At 44.1% G+C, this 27,237-nt stretch overlaps 1 protein-coding gene across 3 annotated transcripts in view; it reads right to left on the reverse strand.

Annotated features, from left to right (window-relative positions):
* The window catches only part of ITPRID2 (ITPR interacting domain containing 2), a 42,895-nt gene extending 16,012 nt beyond the window's left edge, over positions 1–26,883 (reverse strand). For 2 of the 3 annotated variants that reach the window (XM_087732199.1, XM_087732197.1), the window contains exons 1-11: positions 26,782–26,883; positions 26,167–26,442; positions 25,949–25,997; positions 20,388–20,437; positions 19,486–19,542; positions 16,684–16,720; positions 15,480–15,578; positions 14,761–14,969; positions 13,143–13,837; positions 9,469–9,541; positions 2,791–2,882 (exon numbers count right to left, since the gene is read on the reverse strand). In XM_087732199.1, coding sequence (XP_087588325.1) covers positions 2,791–2,882; positions 9,469–9,541; positions 13,143–13,837; positions 14,761–14,969; positions 15,480–15,578; positions 16,684–16,720; positions 19,486–19,542; positions 20,388–20,437; positions 25,949–25,997; positions 26,167–26,383 — 1,578 coding nt within the window. In that variant the 5' untranslated portion in view covers positions 26,384–26,442; positions 26,782–26,883. Of the gene's footprint in view, positions 1–2,790; positions 2,883–9,468; positions 9,542–13,142; positions 13,838–14,760; positions 14,970–15,479; positions 15,579–16,683; positions 16,721–19,485; positions 19,543–20,387; positions 20,438–25,948; positions 25,998–26,166; positions 26,443–26,618; positions 26,743–26,781 lie in introns of those variants that run through there. The other variant, XM_087732198.1, reaches the window with a different exon arrangement.
* Between the last annotated feature and the right edge of the window lie 354 nt (positions 26,884–27,237).

Genomic DNA, 27,237 nt, shown 5'->3' on the forward strand with positions numbered 1-27,237 from the left:
TTAGGTAGCAATGACAAAGGGATATCACGGTAGAAGTACATGGCATCTCCCATATATAAAGGTTCACAGCCAGCACTGAAACGAAGGGTAGTATTAGGGAATGCATACAGAGAAGTAAGGAGAACTGCAGACCGTAGTGAAACTAGTGTCACAGGATAACACTAAGAATGGGAAAACCAGTCTGCCTATACACTTGGCCTGTTTTAAGTCACAGAATTGTCTGAGACTGGGAATCTCACATTATGCTGCTAATCTCTATTGAAGACTGCATCCAGTACTATTACCCCCAACCTCCCTTTCTTTCTCCTAATACTTCTTCCCCTTTTCATTCTAAATCACAGTTTAAAACAGAGCACATGGATGAGGGAGATGCTAATTTAATAGGTAACGAATGGTAGGAAAAGCATCTATGAGAAAGGAGGAAAAAAAAAAAAAAAAAAGAGAGATCTACAGATTACAAAGCATATTCCTTAGGCTGGCCTGATCAACCAGTATATTTACAAGCAGACAAGACATTTTCATAAGAGTTATAAAGTACAGTCTTGGAAGTTTACCACAGTTGATGCATGAACTAGAAATTTAGAGAAGCTTTTCCCATCTCCAATTTCTGCAGTTCCCACTGCCATTAGGATACTAACTATGAGTTTCTTCTAGAGAGATTACTTATGGTGTACGTCAGTCAATAGTTCCTTCTCCAACCATCTAGAAGAAATTTTCAGTCACAAAGGTCAACTTCCTAAGTATGTGTTTAACGTTGCACTCACTGGCACAGTCACAAATTAGTACGAAAGACTGTACAGGTTCAGATACTGTTCAAGTCAAAGGTATTAAAACAACAAAAAATTGTAATGTCTAGGTGAAATTAGGTGTGCTACACATGTGCCTATCTGTGTCTCTAATCCTCCATCACATTGTTCACTTACAAGTCAGGCAAGCAAAACTTCAAGAACTTGGATGGAGAATTCTTCTCGCTACTTTGGTAATACAAAACTCCTCTGCAGAATATCCCATCTTAATGCCAAAATCTCCCTTAGAAATCTTTATTTTGGATGTCAGGGATGAAAGGCAATACGGTTCCAGTTTTTGAGTTTTCTCCTGAGTTTCAGAGGAATGCTGTGGCTGCTAGAGTCAATTATTTAACAGTAGATGGCACTAACTTACCATACTTTTAAGAAACAGTATACACCCCTCTGTATCCCCTTCATCTTCTTTTCACAGGTTCTCTCCACTAGCTGTCAAGTTCTCATTTCCCCTAGTCTCATCATTCACCTGTATTTTCTGAATTCAGCTCAGCACTTGGTCTGAGTAAGGCAGTGAAGGTGGCAGAAAAGAACCTAGTGACTCCATGGCACAAATCTTGTGCAGTCTCAATACATCTTTTCAAAACAGCATAATAGAAAGCAGAAAAATCTCATTCCTTTACAGCCAACAAAAACAAACTCCACCAGTCTTCCAGTGAAGGGGCCCTTAGTTGCAACATGCTTTTAATGGACTCTTAATCAGGCTGTAACCAATCTAAAGATCAAGAGCAAGCAACTCTAACCTGAGACTCCTTCTAACATGCCTGTCAACTTCAGTGTAGTCCCAGTTTAGTAGAGAGCAGAACCAGTATCTTGGACTATTATGCTCATTACAGAGACTCAGGCTCATTATGTCCTTTATTCATTCTCCTGCTCTTGGAATGTATAAGCTGATGTTTAAGAGAGACACAAAGACTAGCACTGTCTTGGCTTTCATTTTGATACTCATTTGAAAAACTACTAAACTGGAAAGCAGAGAATACCAGTACCAAAGTGGAAAAGCAACGCTGATGGATGGGGAGGGTGGGAATCTCTTCCTAGTAAGTGCCAAACAGCTTTAAAAATGTTTGGTGTGCAACAAGGAAAAAAACATATTGTAGCATAAAAAAAAAAAGTTTAGCAGCTGCAAGCCACAGAAATGAAATTACTGGTGATACCCAGACTCCCATCTTTGTATTCCTCCAGACTGTGGTTTAGGTCCCAGACAGCTAACTGATGGCCTTGAGGCCAGGATCCAACTGAAGACTTTTCTATGGCTGATTGACAGGCCAACCAAATCATGGCTATTACTGTACGAATGTTTTAGGAGAGTCAAGAAAACACCTCTCCTAAATATCAGGTACGACACTAAGCAAATGTGTGCATCGAGCAGACAGCTAAGCACCATACTGGAACAAAAACTTCCCCTAAAACATGCAGTCAGTATCACGGCAAGTTCTGGGATTGAGATCAAGGCAACTGGAACAAGAAAGAGCGTGGGAGCTCAAGATCGACTAGACATTAGTATACCTTCACAGTAAAGTTAGTATGAAATTGTTTGCACTTTCTGTCAGCTGCTAACTAAAATAACCAGAAATATATGCAAACGAAAATGAGTGGGAAGGCAAAAAATGATACAAGAAATTAAATGATCAGCAGAAAAGCTATATTCTTTCATTACCTTACTCTCTACCCACTGCTGTCATGAAAGGAATGGACTGTGATTCTGGAGCCTCAGCTGGTGAGAAAAGATACCCCAGCAATGGTAAACAGGACATACTGAACTTAAACCTTATTCCAGGCCCAAGTATACCCAGATTATCCTACCAGAAAGGCTTTAAAATTTTAACACAGTTCGGTAAGGGATTCAGCAGGTCCAGTTCTGAAAATGAGAAGTTTTATAGGATCTAGACTGACGGTCACGATAGCAGTCAAACATCAACATCCCTCCCTGGGTCCCTACTGTCTCACAATAATCGGTAACATTTCAACCACAGCATGGGAACCTTACCTGAAGCTGATTAAATGGAGAACAATCAGTGGAAGAGTCCTCAGCGAAGCCACTGCTGTCAGAGTGCTGACTCGCGGTCCGTAACAGCTGATCTGTTTAAAACAAGCAAAACCCAACTGTAATTACTTTACAAATCACAATCTTACATGCCAAATCACATTCAATGCACGCTTTCCTTTTACATCAAAGTAACATTAAGTGGATAACACAATTCCTTTTCAAGTTCCACTTTGAACAATACAGAGAAACAGCTTGTTTGTTTCAAGCAAAACCTCTTCTCAGGCAAAGCCCTACTTGTGAAATTTCAAGCAGCAGTGGAAGAGGAACCATCTTTTACATTTTTCTTTCCTGTGCTGTGGAAAAAAAACCCACTCTGCAGATCTTGCCACTGCTGCAGTTTTCCTTCCACAAAACTGAATCACTGGTTAATTCACATGCAGGCAGTGGAACAGCTGCTTTTGTATTGACACGTACAAATTCGCCACCCCTCCTGATCATGGAGATAAAGGAGATCACTCGTCTCCTGCCAGCCTACACCACCCCATCCACCCAGAAGAACAGCATCACATGAGCAGAGAAGGGCAATGCGCAGGACTCAGAACTGCTGGAGACGGTCCTCTGCTGGTTTAGCGGACAAATACAAAACATCTCTGACACATCAACGGGCAATCTGCCAAAGCACATTCCCAGTGCTCATTTTATACGCAAAAGATAAGATCCTCCTGCTTCTTCCTTCTACTTAGATTAGGTAAGTGTTAAAATAGCCTAAAGAGACTCTAAAATCCTCAGTGCTACCCAGGAGTGGTTTCCTCTGGTGCAAGCACTATAGCCACAAAGCTGTTTTTCAGGGAGATCTCAGCAAGCTCTGCAGTCCAGTATTGCATGTATATCGTTTCCTGGTAGACACAGGAGGCACTCACCAGGTATGGGGTTTACCTTACGGCACCATAAACATTTTGCTTAGCCAGATGGCAGCCTCGGCAACAACCGTATCTCACCTCTAGTTCTCCACAGAAGTGTAAAAGCTTGGAGATGGGATGAGACCACAGCGGCTTCTAGCCCCGAGACTCCTGCCTCCTCCTCCTCACCCTGGGGCAAAAGCTTGCTGCTGTCTGCTTGGAGGCTCAAGGCAGAATTTTGCCCCACATTCCTTCAACCACCTAACTGTCATCATATAATTAATCCCAGTTCACAGCTCAATGCATTGGAATGCATTATGAAAACTGTTTTGAAACTGCTGGATATTCAGAACTAATTTGTTTTTGTATTAGTTTTGATGAATATTTCACTAACACAGAAATAAAAGCCTGCACAGGCCCAGAAGCTTGTGAACACCAGGAGAGGCAAACTGCCTGTTAAACGTCTGTATCAGGGATTTCACACAGCTTTTAGGGAGTGCCTTTCAAATTGTGCTGCTGTTCTGTTATCATGGTAGCCACAATATCCTGTGATGATAAACAACTTTTCTACCTCAAGACAGACATCCCCACCCAGCTCCCAGTCAAGACAATGGAAATGACTTCCCTGAGAACTGGACTAGCTCTTATTAACTGCCCGATACAATTAATACGGCTGAAAGAGCGTGCCATGAACAGGTTGCCAGTACAGCTGAGGCTGGTGGGAAGCTGCCACCTCCTCCAAGGTGAATAGTCACCTACTATGGCCTCCTCTCTGTCTCTTTTCCTATTTGGTCAATTTTAATTTCAAAGGAAAAAGCACTACTGGTGAAAGCCTTAGCCACAGGGGAGAGGTTCCAACTAGCTCAAATAAAGCAATTCACCAGTGCATGTGCTGGCATCTGGTTTCGTGTGCATGAAGTTTATCACTGCTCAAGAAAAATATTGACTGGTCCTTCTAGTTCCTTCTCAGTCAATATTTCCTTTTGAGCTATAAAAAAAAAAATACATATACATATATATGTATACATGTCTCCTCAATTCGATTCTTGGCCTCCTTAGAGACACAGTACTAAAGTAAAAATCAGTGTTTTACATCATTTTCTATAGCATTTGTTATTTACGCACATGCTTTGACAGCCTTACATGACAGATACTGCCAGTCAACCAGTCAGTCTAGAGCAGAGGCACTCATACGTGCCTCCTCGTCTTTATCCATGGCAAGAGACTAGCACAGCGTAAACAGATTCAAACTGCCTTGTTTTCACCTAAGGAGACAGCCCCTTAATACAGCCATCCCTTGCTTTCTGTGTTGCAGAGCTGCTAGGATTTTTTTTTTTTAACATTTTAAAGCAAATCAAAGACATTTTTTGTAAGCAAGTGTGAGTAGTCTTCTTCTATGACACGTTACCCTTGTCTCTTGCAAGTTCTCAGAGTTCTCCACTATACCACTATCATGTAAGAGCAGTAAAAAGTTTTAAAGAACAGGAATCTCTACTACTTCAGTAGTGAAATGACAAGGTTTGGCTCTGTAAAGACTGGAAATACCAACTAGTACGTTGGGATATACTGATACATAATGGTATCCACCGTCCTCGTCAACTACTGATCCAGATGTACAACCTGCTCTATGGCACCTGGATGTCTCTCAGATTCAAGCAGACAAGGAGGAAGCACGAAAACGTTTTTAAAAAAAGCTAAAGAGATACACTCAGATCCTGATTAAAATGCCTCCTGGCAATGGAGAGTCTTAGGAGAAGGAGGTCGTGATGAGATATGGCTCCCCATTCTTCACTTTGAATGCAGAAAACTCAGCACCAAAGGCTGGGTTGTAGGGGCTAACCTGGGATCATCCCTTGCCCATCCCACTGAGGCAACTGTACCTTCCAGAAAAAGGTCACTGCACGATGCTGACCCTGCAGCCCAAAGCTATTATCAACACTATGTAGAGGAAATAATCTGAAATAGTGGGAGAAGGCCAGAGGCAGCATAATAAGGAAAGTGTGGGAAAAGGAACCAGCCAAGATGAACAAAACCAGAAGGAATTATCAAACTCATGTCCCAGTTAAACAGAGCACAAACAAAAATGCCCCTTGGATTGTTTTAAGCTGTATAAAAAATCAAAATATTTTTAGGCACTGAATACATGCCAGAGAAATGTGGATATTCAGAAATCTATCAAATAAGCTGACAAATTTCTAGACAAGACCAGATGATGAAGAAACAAGTCTGCAGATCACAAAACATGAGAGCACAGGTTTATCAGAGAATGACTATCAAATAATGGAATAATTCATCTATTGTAAAATAATATTCAGTCTCACCAATCCAAACAGTCCTATCAGGTACTTGTCTTATACTTTCTGTGTCACTTGACTGCTCACACAGAAGAGGAGGAGAAATATGTGGAAACTGCCAGTGAAGCTTTAGTAACATCTGTGTTTCTTGTACCTGCAATATTGGCAAAGCTCTAATGCACTTTGTATTTCAGGAGATTATTAATAAATTGACATTCCCAACTTAGCTATAAACTATTCCATTACGGGACTAAATATCTGCTGCCCCTTTTTCCCATATTGATTGCACCCTGCACCCCAGCACTGCCAAAACCAGCCCGGTAGGGAGCCCTGCTGCACAAACTCTTTCAGAGTCCCTGGGGATTTCCTAGCTTCTGGACAGATAAGCACAGACTCCCACAAATACTAAATCTGTTCCAAATGTTTTCTTCTCACTCCCCCATCTCCAGTCTCCTGTGGAGCTGCACCCACAGAGAGCTATAAATACAATAATATATTAAGGACAGGAAGTGCTGATGATATGCTTTCTTCATGTTCAAGAACTAAATTTTCAAAATGAATCACTGTTTTTGACTATCAATGTCAGATGCCTTAAAGGAAACAGGTTTGTGGCTCTTCAAAATTTCACAGAGCCACCAATGTCAGCAACCAGACACTCACAAATTACAATGCCTCAAGAATACTTTGTTCTCTACACGTTGTACCTATATTTGTCTTGTTTGTTAGGTATTTTTTAAATGGAAGGTGCTGCTGTATAAATACGTCAGGAAGAATTTCGTTTTCCAACTAACAAACCTTCCTTCCAGATAACTTCGCAATAAGCTTTTTTTATAGTGGACATTTAGCAGCACTGTATGTTTACAGTGAAAAGCAACTGAAGCTTTTCATTCTTCTCTACTGCATTCCTAAAAAAAAAAAAAAACCCATGCACAAAAATACATGTACATTTGAAGTTTTCAACAACAAAGAACAGAATGCCAGTTTTAGGCATAATGGATAAACCAGTTCAGTACTATTTGGAAGACACAACCTAAAAAGTACATCAAGTTAGTCAATACGATACAGAATTCTTTTTATCCCCCATAAAGTGTTTAACAAAGACAGTACTATAGCAAAGCAATCATTGCAAGCCACTTTGAAAATCCAAGCTTACCACTTATAAACAAAGCTAATCTGAAATGAGAAACATGCTTTAATGGGGAGTCTAAGCAGCAGTAGACTCAGTGTTGTTCAAGCATATCTTAAGTCTCCAGACTATTTCAGTAGGAAACAGAACCTCTTTTTTTTTTTAATTCAAATACTTTACATCTTATTATAGGCCCTCTTAAAATGCCTCACAAACTGTTGTAAATGTCAGAGAAAGCATCCACAGCCCTCTGTGTAGATGTAAAATGACACTGCAAGATTTATAACAGTCTGTACTGAACAGCACTAACCCAGCTAATTGACACAGAAGTACCCCTACATGAAAAAAAAAAGTACAAATGTATTCCTTCAGGGGAAGCATTCATCTGGAACAAATTTTTTGTTTATGGGTGCTTATGTATAGTAGAGCCAACACCACTGAAAGAGGTGGGTCTGTATGAGGATCATCAACTGAAACCACATTGCAACAGAAGAGCGGTGCTTGAATTTCATGCTGATCCCACCTCAAGAAATTGCTAGTGAGTGTGGCATTTCACATTCAGATACAATGGCCAGCATTTTTAGTAAGTGACCATTAACTTTGGATGCCTTCATACTTGGTGAGCAGCCGCTCTCTGAGAATACTGTCTTCTATGTTGTCTCATGTTGGACAACTTGCAAAAAAAATTGCCTACTGTTTTTTAATGTTTTGGAAAAGTTCTCCACCAAATGCTCTACCTCTTGGCAATTTTACTGAAGCCCATATAGAACAAAGTCCTAAGCTTTCCACATCTTCCAGGTGAAATAAAATGTTGGTCTCAGACTAACTTTTAGCAAACGTGCACGCTTAGCATCAGCATTGACATCCTTTTTAGACAAGTCATAGAAAACTCTAGGCAATACTTGCACGACAACAAAGTGTCATTGCTATCTCTGCCAAGTGTATTCAGAAATGGGTGGGATATACTAGCTGGGAAACATGAGCCAGCATGCCCCACTTCTGCCAGACTGAAGAACTGCTTCTGCCATTGCTAGAACTGCTGGTACCTTTCAGCAGGTACACACAGGAGCACCTGACATTTTTTTTTTTCCTTGCACAGGGGAAGAAGAGGGTAAGATAGCTACTGGGAACAGAAAACAAAAAATCAGCATTTCAGAAGATGAAAAAATGTATTTTTCTCCTCCCTGACAGCAGCTCCTGGTTCCTTAAGTTGCCTTTCTCTGAAAAGCTTTTTCTGAAACTGCCAAGGCCAGGCAAACAAGAGACCTGACCTGTAAAGAGTACATCTCTTTACATGTAATCACATAAAGCATGTAATCATGAACTTTAAACACAGCCAAGGGAAAAACGCTGGGAACAGTTAAGAGATGCAGTTTCTGGCTGTTCTTCTTGGTACCCAGACTAGGCCACCAGACAGAGGAAGACTAGCAAGTGCAATGCTGTATTGTGCAGAACACTGCTGAACTGGTGGCACAAGCTATCCCTAATAACCAGGCATTAACCTTCAGCACTTAGTCCAGAGCATTCTCAACCACGTTAATGCAATTCAGCTGACAGTTCACAAGACTGTCAGTTCATTTGTGAAAAGGCAAATAAGATGGCCTCTGTTTCTTAAAGCCAGTTTTTTCTGCCTCTCTAGCATCTAGAGATGCTAGTCGTGTTTCACCAAGAAATTGCATTGCAGCTAAGCATCTCACTAAATGCAACAAGCTCTATTTCTTCTTTAATTACACATAATAACTAGAGAACGGACTTCACTTGCCAACGTCAGGCAAAGTAGCGATCACAAAATGAACTTAAAGATCAGCTTTGTCCCCCTCTCAAGCCATAAAATACATAAATAAGAATTTGAGATGAAAGCACAAACTAAGTGAGCCACAACGGCTGGTGTACAGCGTTTGCCATGTGAAGGACTACAATTTCCATGTGGGTGCAGAGACACTAGTCTTCTGTGCAGCCAGCTTGCAGACAGAGCAGTAGTGCATAGGAAAAAGATAGATGTATCATGCAATTTAGGTTTAAAACAATATAATTTTAGTTTAAATGAGTATCTTAAATTACAGTATCTGCCAGGGGAAAAAAATCCCATACAATCTGAATTAACGTTTCAGTTCCTCTGAGCTATCATCAATTATACAAAAGTGAAAACAGCCGGTGAGGTTATAGGGCTGTTGTCTTGCCTGTAATTTGGTTTCCACTTTGCAGTTATGTTCTGTCATTTAGCTGAAAAAGAAACCCAGATCTTTTTTATTTCTAAAGAGAAAAGAAACTTTAGAAGTTTTAAATATCTGAATCAGCATTTCAAAGAGGGAAGGACAATCAGCAGACTGCTGTCTCCAGGGAGTTGAAGTCTACTCACCTTTTCTTGACTTGGTCACTGCCAGCTGGTGAGAAGCTGTAACGTGTGGTAGGTCCCCCTCTGTACTCTGAATCTATCAGGAAGAGGAGATGAATATTTTGTTAGGACAACTGGAATATGTTTCTGTGCTTAAGAATGCCCAAGCTATATATATGGCACATGGAGGGTGGGGGGGAAGGGGCTTGGGTTTTTTCTCCAGTCCAACAGCCTATAATGATTGAGGGAGTAAATTCTGTCTCCTTGAACCAAAGTATTATTTCATCAGGTACTCAGCAATGCTCCTGTAGGACAACAGTGATCCTTAGGACAGCAGCTCTCACTCACAGCACAGAGCTCCCCACCAGCTACATTCATCATGCAAAAAGACCAGGAAATCGCATCCTGTGACACTACCGAGAGTTCTCAGTTCCTCTTTGGCGAAAGACTGAAATAATTGCGTGAAAATACCTTTGACCACCTTTACACTACTACTGCCTTTTCTGTTCAGCACTCTTGGCCCCTCATTTGAATATAAAGAACAAGCAAAATACATTTAGAAAAATATATCAAGAGGTCAGCACCTAAGGATTTTCATCTGCTGCCCTACCACAAGCCACCAATCCTCCAGAAGGACCCAGACCCTGCCAGAACCTACTCCAGACTTCATCACACCACTACTCGTGGAAATACTTCTTGTGTCTTCCAGTACAAAAAAGGAAGATAATGTGTCCAGAGCCATGCAGATTTCAACTGGGAAACTTAAAACTACATGAAAATAAATCCTATTACTTAATCACTTTGTGAAACACAGCCTTATTAAGAAAGCAGTTCTCAGACAACCGTTCAAACAATGAAAAGAATATGCCTAAAATCTCAACAGGGAGGCCTTTGTTTAGTTCAAAAGCTAGAATATGTTTTCTCTTTTGTGTGCCAGAGAAAAAATCCTAATCGTTCACATGCAAGTCTACACGCACAAAAACTCCAATCCAACTACCCCCCCCAACCCTTCCCTCTAATGGGCTGCCTGCCTAATTTCAAAATTACCAAGCAATGAAATCTTCATCTCCCTTTTTGATCAACTTAAAAATGCAAAACCAGGATACTGATAGTTTTAAGCCCAAATTAGTATTTGGCTAAAGCAGCAGCTACATTTGCATCGATACTGTGTGTATAGCAGCCACAAGGGTGCATTTTCTTAATTACAAGAGTTTTGAGAAGTACTTGGCCTGAACTTTTCACCATGAGTAAGTGAACAGCATTACACTTGCACAATACATCAAGAGGCTTCTGTTCCTTTAGGAGATGAAGGCTGTACCAAAGGGGTAAATGCTTATTTTGTCCAAATGCAGAGAAGCATAGAAGGGGCTCACCATTTAAATTTAAGAAAAGTACCTTTTAAAACACTTTAAAAAAAAATAAAATAGGAACAGCAAGTAATCTTACAGACCCTTTGATTGGACTGGCCTTCCAGAAAAGGTGTCTTGATTATCTCAAACCTCCCAGTTTCCGATGGCTAAATTTGCAGCCTCCCAACAGCCAAACCTTTTCTCATCTAAATACCCTCCATCTCCTGTCCTTGGCTGGGAGACAGCATCCTGGCCACGTCCACAGCACGGCGCAACTCGATGAGCGCACAGAAGCACTCCCCTCTCCTTCCCTGTCCCCTTAGCCAATATTGATGCTGGTAAACGACCTTCGGGACTGTAACTGGCCACCTCAGGAGCGGGTGATGGGGGAAATCCTGCCCTGACTCACTCCCGCGCTAGCTATCTTCACAGCCACAGACTTCCGAAGGGCACTCAAACCTCCAAGGCATTCGTAAGCATGTAAAGAGCTTCCTTGATATATCTGTCATCTTTCTTATGCGTATGAATGCACTCCAAGCCAAGCTGGGAAAACGGGGGGAGGAGTTATTGTCACTGTTTCTAATACAGTTTATTGTTCATTATACCCTGCTTAGAGACTCACGAAAATAAAATCATGCTGCCAGGTATTGTTCTAGTTTCTTCAACAAAACCAAATCCCTCCCTCCCAGGGATCTGAAGGCAGTTGATATGTACATATTATATTGCATAAACAAAAATTCACCACAATCCCATCGCACATTGCATGTCGTCTTGCCAAAACAGCTGTGCTTATGTACTGGCATCATTGCTAAATGTGTCAACCAAAACTTTGCAAATGCATTGCATTTGGCTTGTGCAGAATTCGGCAAGTCTTCTTCATGTCATAACCCCTGACAGTCCAACTTACTCTGAAGGAAAATTCCATTCCTTTTTTTGTTTTGTTTTGTTTTGTTAGGTTTTTTTTAATTAGTTGTTTCAAGTTTGCCAAAGAGTACCAAAAAACGGGTTTCTCCTCTGGGATATGTGAAACCAGTCCAGCTACCAAGAATGTAGCAAAATGCATTGCCACTCAGACCCCTCCCACCGTGCCAATGCAAAACGTCTGTGCAGCTACACAACAAACTTGATCAAGAAAATTATCCGGCTGAAAACTAAACCAGGCAAAACAAATAAATAAATCAAAATACACCGTGTTTCTTTTTCCCCTCTCAACTGGACCAATCCTTTGTTCTGATTCAGAAGACGGCCACACAACATGTGGGTGATGGCACACAGGCACAAACAAGCGGCAGGAACTACTACAGGCTGGATTACCTCTTTCTACTTCATGAGTGCTTTCAGCTACAACATTATTTGATCTAGTATCTACTAAATCATCACTTCCTCATTCGCTGTAAAACTCTGGGGATTTTCTATTCACTTGCTTTCTTCACTCATTCCACCAATTAAATCACAATCCTTCACTTTACATATCTATTTCACATAGATAAAAAAGTTAACTGCTGACTTGTTAACACCAGCCACTTCGAAATGTGTCCACAAGAACACCTGCTGATTTAAGTTAACACAGATCTTACAAGTCAAGGTGTGAGCCTATGCAAAAATTTGCATTCTTGAATTTGTAGGCTGTGCATTTACCAGCCTAATAGACAAATCACTTACAGGAGCCTGGGAATTAAAATCCCTTTATGACAATTATCAATCAAAAATGGACACATGCATTTATGAAGATATTAAAGGGCAGCTAGCACAGAATATGTAACTAAGCCACCGCCAAAGGCACATCAAACAGCAACTTTCAGTGTGCTAATTTGCAGAGAACAAACAAATCAATATATAGTGGATTGCCATCAAAACAGCCCCGTTCCCTTTCATGCAACAACACTCTTGCTCCATCCACAAATTTATCCTTAATCAGTATCAACTGATAAACCGAATTTACTTTTAGGCAACAAAAATAAAGATTTCCAGTTAGCAATGTAAGCAAAGTAAAAATCTAAAACCAAATGCTTTTATATATATAAAGGCAAACCTAGATCTATTTCCACAGGAAAAGTTCCTAGTAGTTTTGCCAGTGACTGCAATTACCTGAGCTCGATGCAAAAAAGAATGAGAACTTTCCTGCTGACTCTCAGGAACAACAACAGCAGCAGCGCCAAGTTATTTCATTGAAAGGGTCAATTAGAGCAGCCTACTGAGAGAGAGAGCGACAACTGTCCTATCACTCAGAGAATTTAAAGTATTTCTGGAGAAAACACTGTCAACTACACAGGAAAGAACATTCCTCAGTTGGCAGCCAGCAAGTTATGTAAACTGTATGCAAAACCAAAGTCATCTGTCTCCACCTACCTCTTCCATCTCAAAGGAGTCCTTCTGCTGCAGCATTAGATTCATTATGGATGGGTTTGCGAGGGGAGCGCAGGGGTCTCTACCTGGTGATGCCGCAGGCAGCCTTTGCGTCGAGGTGCTGCTGCTGGATGTACTGGAACTGCTGCTGAGGCTTGGCGAGTCCAAAAGACCAGATTCTTCACACGGTCTGTCCTGGGCGCTTGCCAGCCTGCTGCTTTGCACAACTGCTGGAAGCACAGTACCCTCTTGCTTATCATCAGTCCCAGCAGCAAGGTTTGCAGGTTTACGTGTGTCCGCAGCACTTGTCTGACTACTGGCTATCTCCTCTTTTACAGTAGCCAAAAAAGAGGGAGAGTCTTTCTTTTTAGAGTGTTTTGGTAATTTAGATTCATTTTTAACATCATTTTCCTCGCTCCCTAGTTCAGCTGGACTTTTTGCTTTTTCAACTGGTGAAGGGGCTGGGCAGCTGCTACCATCGGCTTGCTGTGTGCCACACAGATTGAGCTTAGACAAGGTCTTCATTAGCCGACTGGCTGTATTGCTGCGATTTAAAGGGGGAGGGCTGGATGCCTCTTTGCTGGAAGACACTGAATTCATACTACCAATTTTCTGCAAAGGAGTCCCAGAGACTTGAGAATACAAAGAAGAAAAAGCATTGGCCACAGTAGTAAGCACTTCAATCTGACGAAAACGACCTGCACAAGAACAGAACATAAGGCAGAGTTTATGAGGCCGTTCGCTGTCATCACATCCCAGACCTGTTGTTCCATCTCTACATGATTGTTTGAATTCTCAGACAGCTCTTTCTTCATATCTGAAGAGGGAATTTTCATCATAACCTCTGCCCACCCCCAAATCTCCTCCTACTTATATCAAAGCTCCCAAAGGTTGACTGAACACTGTCTAGTCCTGTAACAAGTGATACCACACAGTATGAAAAAATGGAAAAAAACCTTTGCAGGAGTGTTTGGTAAATGCACAAGGAGAACAGTAAGGAAAGCTTTCACAATGTAAAAAAGGGACATAGGGACACGAATGCAAGTTAATTTACAAAGTGCTAGGAAGAAAAGGGTTACTCGCATCGCTCTCTCCATCTACAGCTACAAGAGGACATTTCAGCTATGCCCTCATTTCAGCAACACTCATTACTAACCTAACAAAGCTCATGTCCAAGTCAATAGAAATACTGGCCGGGATTTCAACAACTACAGAAGTAGGTCGCTGCTGACAGATTTCAAAGATCTCACCCAGATACTGAAGAACACAAGAAAAAGACGGATATTGCTATTTGTTTCAGTGCTCTAAAGCTACAACAGAAGACAAGCTTAGGAGCAAGCAGCAGGAATGATACAAACCAGAAGGCAACATATCTTCAGGGATGCCTTGCATTTCCCTCCCCCACTATAAATCCTTTCCTCTCACCCCAAGGTATACAACACTGATGGTCACCTCTTGCCATATTTAAGACCAAGCAAGAGTTTTATTATAGATTCTGGATGGAATTTGGCCTTTAGACTGTAAAGAGGTTTTGCCAGAACACTAGATATACACCTTCTTTTGAGGTTGTTTACATAGTTCAAAAACTTAAAAATAAACTTTGCTTCGAAAACATTCTTACTTGTTAAAGCAAAATTTGGATTTTCCACTTCCATGCGCTGTATTTGGGCATTCAAAAACACTTTGATATCTATCCCTCTGGCAAATGACGATGAATTAAAAAATCTTGCTGGAATTTTTGAAGCAATATCTGGTTCATCTCTTCCAAATCCGAGGTTATAGAGCACTTCTTCAGGATCTTCCTCATAAAGCTCCAGTAATTCAGAAACACTAGACAAATGAAAATACATTTACTATCTACTTGTTTCGTTTTAAGACCCACTCCAACTGCTAATTCAGCCCAGTAGCCAGCTTGGTCTATTGAACTTTTGACTCCTACAGCTCAGTCTGCTTTAGGAAATAATTGTGGAGATCTCTGCATCTGAAGTTTTGGGTCACATCACCAGAGACATCAGCCCAGACACATCTCAGATCCAATCTTGTAATTTATAAAATCAGCCCTTATTCCACAGAGCTCCGATTTTAAAATGTAATTAAAATTTCAGGCGTTTCTAACGTTTGGGCCCATTTGTTAGTATTTACTGCAAACCACAACTAAAACCAAACAGCAGTTTTTCAAGCAACCAAATGAAAATTCCCTTCTCGGCTACTAAATGCAACAATGCACATAAATCAAGCCAAGACCATTTAACTGAGGAACAGAAGATCTAAGTTTTGTCAGCAAAATGCAGCCAAATTCCACTGAACTGTGCCATGACCTTCGAAGCATAGTACTCTTACCTTGAAACAGTCGCGCTGCTTTTTCCAGACCCGGTGGAGTTCATACTTCTTCCCTTCTGGTGGAACTGCAGCCTCTTCTCCTTCGCCAGCACACCATTGCTGTCAATACAAATGGAGAAGACCCCTGCGATAAACCCCTTTCATTCGGGGACTCGATTCTCCGTCTCGGAGGAGAGCTAAGCCTCCAGCGCTGCTGAATTTCTCTTTTCCCCTTCAGCGTTATCTGGTTTATATTAGCCATGTCATTTATTGAAATACAATAACAAAAGCGAACCCTGGGACACCTCAGTAAAAATGTACATAGACGGTAAGAATCAGAAGGCAAATGCAAGCTGAATAAACAAATCCCTGATCTCCCCTTGCTGCCCCACCCTCCCCGATCCCACCCTCCTCCAGCAAGGAAGCCCGGTCTCGGGTGAGCTGCCCTGCCCTGCCCTGCCTTTCTCTGCGCCGCTGCCTCCTCCCGCAGGACCACCTCTCCATGGCAGGGCCACCTCTCCATGCCTCAGGTACCCGGCTCCCCCTCACCCTTGGCTGCCACTCACGCAAGGCTGTGAGCCACCCCGGCAGCGGCCGGGGAAGCTGAAGAGGCTCCAGGCTGGAGGAAACGGAGCAAGACGAGCTCCAACCAACCAAGACTGCCGGCCAGTTTCTTTCCCAATTCCAAACTATTTCCTCCCTGCATCCGGAGAAGCCGCCTCAGCATTAGGTGGTACCTCGGCCTCAAACATACTGTTGCTGACAATCTCTCTGGGCGACAAACCTTCCCAGGGTGAATTTTACTGTACAAATCCTAACTCACACACACAACAGAACAGTCTTTTTTTCCCACTCCCAAAGGATATCTGTTCTGAAAGGTAAAACTACTTTTCCCTTGAAATTTCTGAAATGGCAAGGGATCAGCGAGGCACAGAAGGTAAATCTTACTAAGTTACTTAGATTTTGGGATAGCAGGAGGAAAACAAAGAAATGCTAAAACTTCTATGTCAGGTCTGCTAGAAAAACAAAAATCTGCTTTTTTTCTGTATTTCATAATGACTGTTTCTATGCTATCTGGATCTTCTCTTTCCCTCTCACGTAAGCTGACATGACCAGAAGAGCTTTAGCTCTGAAGTAGCCTCCGCAGCTTCCACTGCCCCCTCTCTCTCCTGCCCTCCAGTATAAATATTTCTCTGAAGTAAACAACAACAACAAAAATGTTTACCATGTTTCCATTTGGGTATCACTCCGTAGATGATTAGCTGTAGAGAAACAAGAAGTAGTTACACACAGACTTCTTCAGAATTACACTTCCCACAACTGGTATGAAGAAGCAGGCAGCGAGCATGTTTACCAATACTCCCACATACGCCAAGTTTTTCTCTTCTCATATAAATGGGAGTGTCAAGCGTTTCTAGTATATGGCTGATATAAAGACAATCTGTTTTGTTCAGGCTCTGCTTAAAATAAAATCTCACATGGACACAAGTTTACATGCTGTCATTAGTCATATTAACTTGAAATTTTATGTGTGGTAAGCTAGTAATGGTTATATAAACCATTTATTGCTTTGCAACTGAAGATGTGATTACCAGCTGCAGGGCTGTTCCCAGGCGGGCAGGGGAGGAGGAGAAGCCGGCACGCGAGGATTGCTCCGGTAGAGAAAGTAAAGAACATAAGAAAGGCAGCTGGCCCCACGGGCAGGTACTGAGACTATATTCATTAGTCATTACAGCAGCACGGTCTGCTCTCAAAGTGGGGCAGGGCTCCAGCTGCCCAAGCTGTGCAATCCATGGACAGGCTAGGTGAAGCCTGTGGCATCGATGGGACCAGCAGCCACACTCAAGAGTTGAGAGAGCTCTGGTGGGAGGCCGGCCGCCAGGTACCAAGCACCTGGTCACCAGCCTCCGATGGGTAAGTCGGCACTTTCTGCAGCCAGATCAGCCCAGCTCCACACGGGAACATCCCAGGCAGCATTATTCTTTCAGAAAATCAACACCCTGTCAAGCCAGAGAGTTGAGCGCCAGCCTTAAATTATGGGTTCCCCAAAGAGGTGACTCAACATGAACAAACTTGCCCCAGGAGACAGACAAGGAACGTGCATACGCTATAGCAGCCCTCGGAATCAGCTACAAAAAGAGCAAACTGATGTCAAACACACTGCCAGGAAAACCCTGCATCTCAACTTGCTGGGCCAGCAGGGTACAGTCAGCAACAGAGAGCAAACATGGAAACCTCACAACCTCTCTCTTCTTTTCAGAAGCATACAAAATGCAGACACCATAACTCTTTTTTTTTTAATATTCTTGCCTCTAATATGAAGATAAGCCTATCTATATGGATTAGCTGGTGATTAGCATGAACAGCTAAACCATGGGTTTTAATAGCTCAGTAGGAGGCTGGGGTTACAGGACCCTGCCCGATGCCCTCCCTACCATTCACACAGGGCTCTGGCTTGTATCTGGATTCAGGCAGCCAGGGATGCACAAGGGCAGGCCATTCATACCAGCCTCAAAGGGGCTGTCTGTCTGGCAGGGCACTCAGCGCTGCTCCAAGCAGCTCTGTTGTCCCCTTGTTCTCGGATAGGAAACAAAGCCCTGCAGAAACACCCGTGTCCTTACCCAGGAAAATCAACAAGCGATTCTAGTATTGGGACCTTTGTCATCTGAAAATGAGGAAAACAACCTTCTGCCTAAATCATGCTAAAGGCTCATAAAAAACAGAAATCCTTGGGAATGATAAGGGGAAAAAAATGAAAATAAAATAGTGATGTGATGTTTTAAAATGTACTGACTCTTGTATTATTGGCCATATGCTCAGAGTTTGGATTATTGTTACAAAGAAATTTTTCCTATGAAATCTTTGTACTGCAGGCAATCTAACAAGCGGAAAAGGCTGTCAGAAAGAAAACTTAATCCTATTTAATGTATTGCAGTAAGGGACTCATTTACTGCTTCTCCATCATTATCAGATCCATGTCATTATCAGATCAACTGCTTTCCTTAGAAGTCTTGAATCTTTAAAAATTGAAGATATTTCCTTCCTCCAGGCCCTGTCCCACTCCTTTGACACCACTGGCAAGACTGCTGTGGAAAAAAGGGCTTTCTACTATACAAGTTCTGACACTTTGCAAAAGCTGTAGTTCAAAAAACATTAAAAGCTAAGGGGGAGGAGTGGTTTTCCTTTTTTTTTCTTTTTTTTTTTTTTTTTTTTACACTGGAAACAGATTTTGTTTTATATCCCCTATCCTACAGATAACCCCAGGATCCAGTTTGTGAGACTGTTTTTTGCTATTTTATTTCAGGATGCTGCTGTTAGAACAGGATCCACAGTGCTTTTGTTTGTTTGTTTATGGACACCTCTAACCCATGATCAACAGACAGGCTAAAAGTCTTTTTCTAACAAAGAAGTCCACCATGAACAGCCACATCTCCTTCCCCTTAAAAAAGGGAAGAGAAAGAAAAGGCAAGCAGCTAGTGACAGCAAAGTGTATATCGTGGCTGATCCAAAATACTTACTCAGCTTTGCTGCTTTTCATTTTTAAAAGCACTTAGCTCTTAATGGGTTTGCCTCTTGGCTGACAGAATTTCATTCCTCCTTTCAAAAGCCCGCACATGCCACTCCCAGGGGATTGAGTGGAAGTGGGGCATGCATGGCTGCCAAGAGTAACCCATGGACAAGAAGAGCAAGTAGGAGAAACCACTTTCTCACAGCCTCGGTGAGTGCTCCAGGCTGTGCTGCCACTGTGAGCATTAAAATGAGAAGGCAGAAGTGAATTCAGGGCTGCCTCTGACCTTCGAGTTAGACCAGAATGTTTAACACCAGCAATAGTCTAATAAACTCAAAAAGCAAATCTTCCTGCATTTTTCTATGTGCTTCTAGCCAGTTTTATCAACTAGTTTTCTACCCAGCTTTATCAACTGCCTTTGACCAGAAGGGAAATGCTGTCTTTTGAAATAAAAATCAGATGACTGAACTTTTTTTTTTTTTGGTCTTGCTAGAAAAGTCATAATCCTGCCACACCCACCTTCGGCTCCCAGGGATAAGTCATCTTCAAAACTTCCTCCATTTCTCACCAGCATGCCTGAAAACGTACAGTTAGCAGTTCAACAACTAGAATGCTGCAGTGTTTTCTTTCCAACAGCTTAACTAAAGATATTAGCAAGACACTTCAGTTGATACAATAGGATATAACCAGACTATGTTTACAATCCCTGCATTACTCATATACAAAAAACGCACCAAGAAGTGAGAAGTTACATTTGAGAACATAGGAAAATTATTTTGAAAGAGAATGACAACACTGCTTTAGTTGCGCACTCAGAAACATCCCCAAGTCAACCTGCAAGCAAATTAATTGCAAGTGAGAACTTGGAGGTACCACCCAACACATCTGTCCCTTCTGCTGCTACATTATCGATCCTCCAGACATCTTACCAGGGGGATCCAGAGTCCAGCTTAGGCATTCCCCTCTCTCGCCCTGTACCAGATTAAAGAGTTGAAGCGAAGACTCCAGGTACAGCAAGTAATTCCTCTGCACCCTGTCACTACCTGCACATTCTCACTGTACTTTGAACTTTAGTATTCACATCTGCTCAGATAGTAAAATTTTCAGGTGTGGCAATCAGAGTTATTAGAGGCAGACACTGCCTAGTGCTCGCCAGCTCGGAGAGGAAATTACAGCCTCCCCATTCTGCACATTTTGAAGGGGTTTTTTTAGGGCTTATTAAACTCTCCAGAAAGACTTATTCAGGAGCTTTTCCCCCTTCTCCAGTTTCTCGGGCACAACTGCTTCACAGTGAGAATAACTCTGCAACACTGACTAGGCTGTGGTTTGTGCCACTGCTAAAGAGCAGAGATCTCAGGTGAACATCCACGAAAGCACAGTTCCCAGCAAAAGAGATTCCAGTAGGTAAAGCCTTTCCTTACCCTTCAACAGAGGATTGCTTTGCTCATCCAGGGAGGCTCCCAGAGGCGTTCTGAAACCACAGAAGAGATTAATAGTACTTTAAAAACTTGCTGCTTCATGTCCTTCCTTACAGTGTGTAACAAGCTTGTGATAGCAGCAGTTGTCCCTCCCTCCGCCCCCAGAAAGCACAAACATCTGAGGACTAGCAATAACTTCCTAAACAATCCCCAGCCCTCTGAACAAATACCTCTTGTAGGGAAAAACAACAAAACAGGTTAATAACTGCAATGCTCAGACACCAGTCAGTGGCAAAGCTTCAGGGTCAGCAGCCCTCTCCTGAGAAAAATCATGGGCTTCTCAGCAAAACACCCAGAAAAAATGATCGTGGGTTTTTGAATGGGCTAATTAAATCTCATTTAGATGGCAAAAACTATTGCCGTTTTTCTACACATTTAAAACTTCTTGGAGAGAGGGGTGAAAAGCTGTATTTGGTGATCAGGAACAAGATAAAAACCTTGACAGCTATGTTAGCTGTCACTTGGCAGGTCTGATACTTTATAGACTCTTCACGTTGGCTCTTATTTGGGTGATCCCTCCTATTGCTGCTCCCTGAAGGGCAGGCGACTTGCTGAACCTCACAGTGCCCCAAAGGAGCAGCAACAAGCACACAAATGACAGATCCAGTCCCTCTCTGGGTTCACACTACAGTTTTGACGCTAGCTGGATGTTTCCACATCTTGTCTCTGAGATGTGTTTAACCAAAGGCCTGTCACTATTAAGTAGCGCAGCATTAACTCTCAAAGCCCAAAACAAATTCAGAAATACAATACTCATAAAGAAGGGGAAAGCAGGTGATTTATGTGCCTATATTATGTATGTTTCATTTGGGTTTTTAATTAGACAAACACATAAACCTGCCCAAAGACCTGAAAGTAAACAGTGCTCTGATACATTATTTGTTTTGGTGCCGCAGCCAAATTAACCAAGGAAAGTTTGCATCTGCTTTCTAACAGGCCTTATGCTTCACAAACTTTTTTTTTTTTTCCCTCTGAAAAGAGTTCACTCTTTCCATGTGTGGCCTGCTGATAGGGAGCAAGCTCACTTTGACGTGTCTTTTGCGAAGCAAAGCAAAGCCAAGCCTCGCTGCGGTGAGACGCCAAGGCAAACAGCCAGAGCACCCAGGTGCACCAGCATGTTTCGGGTGACGGGACAGACTCTGCCGAGGCTCAGATCTCCCGGTTTTCTGTCTGTCTGTCCTGTCAGTGTTTGAAAAAACTTAAAGCATATTGTCTAAACCTGTCACGCTACAACAAGCCTTAAGTTCGGAGGTAATAACTATGCTGGTTGTTTACTCTCTGCCTTTGATAGGTGCACTCCCATCCTTCTCCCTCTCCTTCCCCAGTAGCTACTTCCACATCTCTACCTTTTTGATGCAGAAACTTGCTGGCAGTGACTTCGACAGCCAAGGTCAGTGCTGCAAGCACCGGCTGGCAGAAAACAGTAAAAGCAACCACCGAAGCTGGCATTTTCTTTCAGAAATTAAGTCTGACACCTCTACAGCATGTTAGCAGCCACCAGCAAAGCAGCCCTGTCAACCACCCATCTGCTGCCCTGCTTGCACTGCTGTACACAGGCACAGCTGCCTTATACCCTCTGCCTTTGAAAAACTTGCATTTAAGAACTAGACACAACACGAGTTTAAACAAGGGTCAAGTATCCATACAAAAATCCTCCCGGACAACAGCACAGACAGCTCTCTCTTTCTGTACCAGGATGTTTTACACCAGCAAGGCCCACGAGCCAGCTTGGCCGGCTCTGTCTCAGAGCAGCTCCGTGTATGCGGGAAGGTCAGGGCTGGGGGACCTTTCCACTTGCTGGCCCTCAGGACGAGGTCTCCCTGGCAGAGGCGCACCACGACAGGTCCCCAACACATCCCAGCGGCCTTCGCACAGCAGCTGGGGAGAAGCAGCACAGGGAGGCCAACAGCAACCGGAGGGCAGCCAGAGCAAAGAGCAAGTAAGCGGGCGTGTGCCTGGATCAAGGGATCCTACTGTTTTCCACTTGCATTCACTCATTTGTTATTGTGTTTTAACATATATGGTGATAACTTCTCTCAGTATCAGTCTACAAAAGAACTGAATGAACTCTCAATGCCCACATTGCCATGGGACATGGGTACTGAGCCGTTAAGAGGACCATATGCAGTCTCCAGGCTTCCTCTCATTCCAGAGGTTGGTTTGCTCAGATACCAGTTGTGGTAGGGTGGTCTTCAGGAACAGGACAAGGGTTTTGCACTGTGCTGTAAAAGTGTTTAAACCTCAGCTTTTAAAGCCTTAATTGGGCAGGAGCCATGTTTATTTTAAACTTGAAGCAAAAAATCTCTTCTTTCTGCGGCATTTCAAGAACTCACTTCCTGCACATCTACAGGAGATGGCCCCTAAATACCCCCCGCATCCCCTGTATTACTGGCAGAGTTTAAATACACTCAATAAAAATAATACACGTCACCACAGAGTTGACAAAAATTTCTTCTTTTCTATCAGTATAAGACAAACATTTGTGTTCCCTGTCTTAGCTTTACAAGAGTTAAAACTAAAAACCTTTGTAAGCTTTCTTATTACTTCAAAATGTGTTTTCAAATTACCAGGGAGAGAGCAAAGGATGCCTTTCTCAAAGGCATGAGATTCCCAAAACATGAATGAACCAGAAACTTTGGGTAACATCTGACATTTCTTAAGCCTCCACAATTCTTATCACAGTGTGATACATACTTGCTTTTTTTTTTTTTTTTTTTTTTGCAGTTGGTTGTTTTTTTTAAAACAAACAAACAAAAAACATGTGTCTATCAAGTTAAATAGCATGGGATATTAGGAACGTTATTCTCTCCTCCAAAGCAGATGTGAAACAAAGATGCCAAGTTGTAAGAGCCCCAAATCACTAACAGGAATATCAAGGGACAGCTAGTAATTCTTTTTATCCATATTATAACACTGTTGATGCTTTTGGAAACAAACAAAGGAATAAATCTTGTAAGATCTATTTATGCAGTGGGTTGGTATTAAGGGTCTTTTTGTGCTGCTGCCAACTCAAACCAGAAAATGAGACTTTAAAAGTACCAATTTTCTTCTGATGTACATTTCGCAAAAAGCTTACAGAAACTCAGACAAAATGGGGAGGACTGCTTTTAGGAAATATGTAACAGAGAAAATACTTTCTTTTAGTAACTAACTGTTCACTTGTAGTAATGGTTATATTTTTGCAACAGAGCTAATTTGTAAGAATGAGGTTGTGCAATGGACCAGAAACAGAAGCTCAGTCAGCGTATGTTGTCCACGCTTTGTAACAATCAAAGCTCCATGGTAAAAACAGTGTTATTAAACTAATAAGAATTTTCAGGGGGGGAAACAACTGTAAATTTCACAACAGCTGTTGTCCTCTCTTCCTAAACACGTTCTTATCAAGAGAAAATCAGTTCAGGGTTTCTATACATACAGTCACTTTATAACAGTGCAAGTTGACCAGTCATTTTACTGCACATACTAGCTACTGCTTGCATCTACATTAGATACAAAAAAATGAAACCATTCTGCAGTTTTAAAACACAAGGGACCGTGGACCACTCCAGGCAGCTGGGATTGCACCTCCCAGATACGAACCGTATATGCATGCACCCTGCATGTTACAGAGTCAGAGGCTAACTCCTGTCTGAATAGCTTGGTTTAAGAGATTTTAAAAAAAATGCAGATTTTATCTTTCTGAGGAGAACACAAGATTCTTCTGAAAAGATTTACAACAGTAAATAGCTATACCTCAAAAGACTTCCATGGAAGGGCCACAATGGGTTTCACAAACGTGCATTAACTAAATTTGCATCTCCATATTAGCAAAAGGGTAAACTCGTGCTTTATTTCCTTATGTGTAAAATATGGAAATAAAGTATAAAATAAGATTCCCTTATTTTGGGAATCAACTGCCAGAGATGCAAACACATTCCACAGAAGCATTTGGTGCCACATAGTTACTGGAGCACAAGAATAAAACTGCAAGCTTTGTGTTACTACTCAAGATTTGTGACCATCTATTAGATGTTCATGTTGTCAGTTTGCAGTTCTGCGCTATTCCTTAAATCCTGTACGGAAACAGTAAGGATCATAGGACCAGTGAAGGTTCTAGACAGAAATCCTGCAGATACAGAGAGAAGTGGCACTGCAGCATTAGGAAGAATTTCTCCCTCAGAGGCCTCTTCCCCCTCCACTCTTCCATTTTTTGCCCTTCCTGTTCAAAAAATACTTTTAATAAAGCACTGAATTCATAACACTTATTTTTAAGGATGTAAGGATGTATTTTGCTAGACCAACAGGACACCAGATTTCAGGTAAAGTCAGAAAAATCTTCTCCCATTCCAGCATTCTGGAAGAACGGCCTGTCAGGCCTGAACATCGTATTTTAGAGACACAGTATGATTTCAAGCCCCTAGCTGCCAACACCTCCTCCAAGGCACAGCCTGTAGATACCTGAGGAAAATTATACCGAGGACCTTGTAGCTATAAAGCAGCCCACACTTCAGTTATGGGAGTAAGCTCAGCTCAGCCACTTACTGGATCAAAAGATCACAAAGGCACAGCTCATCTCAGAGGTAAATTTTCATCTTAACAAAGCTGGTCTCAAAAGGAGAAGGAAACCAGAAATATCAAGTAGGAGAGGTCTTGAAATGCCATTGTTAACTACTGGAAAGCTAATTGTTAGCTTCTGCCCATCAACTCTGGCTCCAAGGGCTGCTAGGATTGAATGGAGAAAAAGATGTGACAAAAGCAGCTGCTACTGGATGTAGCATTTACGTGTTTATGTGACTGAGGATGAAGAAAAAGTAATGCCGTCAGCCCATTCCAAACACCAAGGAAGTATTTTGTAATAGTAACAGAAACATGGAATATATATACCACATCGCAAGTTAAGCATGTCAGCCCATACAGCAGACGTGGAGAGAGGCTTGGATAAATCAAGTTAGTCTAAACTGTGCCATCGCTCTTTGAGACCCCTAAGCACAGAGGCCATTGCCATGTAAGCTCTGTTTTTTTAAATCTGCAGCAAAAACCAGGCAAGGCGACAGGAGGCTTTAAACTGGAGCCCCTCGGTGAGAAACGGCGCAGCTTCCAAAATAACACTGCCTTTCTTACCCTAAACTGAGTTCCTCCCCAGTGGTTGAAAGTCTTCAGCCTCATCACATGAGACACCAAGGAAAGAAAAGGTGCCAAAAGCCAGCTCTTCTATAGCCATCGGTACGTATGCTACTGCTCCCCTGGCAACCCCAGCTGGAGATATAACCCATGTAAGACCGAAGGGTACTTATACTCCAGAAGGCTCATGGCAGCGCTGATGACAAACACCGCTCCAGAGCACACAGATGCCCACGCTAACCCACGGGAGAGGACGCCGCCGAGACTTCCAGCCCTCTGCTACGTGGGGACGGCCCGGCCGCCACCCGCCGTGGGGGGCCGCGGGCTCCGGCCCCGCATCCGCAGCGACCCGCCGGCGGCCGCCGGAGCGGGGCGGCAGGGGCAGGCTCGGCGGGAGCACCCACCTGCAGTCCTTCAGCCATATCGCGATCTTCTCGTTGGGAACGCTGTGGCCTTAAGGGCAGAGCGGGAGAGAAAAGCCGACAGTCAGTAACGGCCCGTCCGTCAGGGGCGGCCCGTCGCGGCCCTCCGAGGCCGCCCCCGCTGCCGGCCCGCGGGGGTCCCGGGGGTCGCAGGGGCCCGCGGGCTGCGGCCCCAGCCCCGCCGCCCCCCCGGCACTGACCTGCTTCTGCTGCCAGCGGCAGCTCTCCGCCGGCGAGATCCTCCTCCTCCTCCTCCTCCTCCTCTTCTTCCTCCTCTTCCTCCTCGCCGCGGGCCAGCGCCGCTGCCGAGAAATCCTCCGCTTCCGACGCCTGCCAGGAGTCCCGGCTCTTGGCCCAGGCCTTCCTCTTCTGGGTCGCCCCTTGCCACTCCTCCTCCGCCGCCGGGGGCTCCTCCATGGGGACGGCGGCGCCGGCGGGGGCTTCACGCCGGGAGGCGAGCGCCAGAGAGAGCCAGCCTGCCGGGGGAAAGGAAGGGGAGCCGTGCCGTCCGTCCGTTCGTCCCAACGGGGATGGGTCGCCGGGGGGCGCGGGGCCGCCGTCCGCGCAGCCCCGCGGGAGCGCCACTACCCCGCCCCGCCCCGCCCCGCCCCGCCCCGCGCTCACCCCCCGGCCGGCCCCCAGACCCACTCACCGCCGCCCCCCGGCTTTCCCCGAACGGCCGCTCCCGGCCCCGCAGGTGCCAGCCCCAGCCCCAGCCCCGGCCCCGCTGCCCGGGCCGCAGCGGGAGGGCAGGGGACCGGGCTGGGGTCGGCCCGGCCCGGCGCGGCCCGATGCCGCTGCCCGCGGGTACTCACATATCGCACCGCGGGGAGGCGGCGGCGGAGGCTGCGCCCGCCCGGGCTGCGGACGGCGGCGGCGGCGGCTCTGACTTCCTCATACCGCTGCGGGGAGAAAACTCGGCGGCCACGTGATGGCAGCGGGGCCGGCGGCAGCTCGCCTCCTGCCGGGCCGCCCGCGCCGCGCCGCCCGGGCCGGCCCGGGGCCGGGATGCGGGGTCCCGGGGTTCGGGCTGGCCGGTGCTGGGGCGGCGCGGCCGGGGAAGGGGCGGCGGGTGCGGTCCCCAGGGAGGGCACCCTGCCGCAGCCGCGCTGGGGGGAAGGCTGGGCTCGGCGGCGCTGCTTGGCCTGGGCCCGGCCGGCCAGCCGCGGGCATGCGGAGGATGCTTCCAAACCAAAACACATGCAGAGCGGGCAGAAGAGTATTTGTGACATTTTTTCTTCGGGGAACTGGAGTGCTGGGGAGAGGGAAGG

This window comes from Nipponia nippon, unplaced genomic scaffold (assembly GCF_047370975.1).
Source record: "Nipponia nippon isolate SJK-2023a ecotype South Korea unplaced genomic scaffold, ASM4737097v1 scaffold_5, whole genome shotgun sequence".
Lineage (NCBI taxonomy): Eukaryota > Metazoa > Chordata > Aves > Pelecaniformes > Threskiornithidae > Nipponia > Nipponia nippon.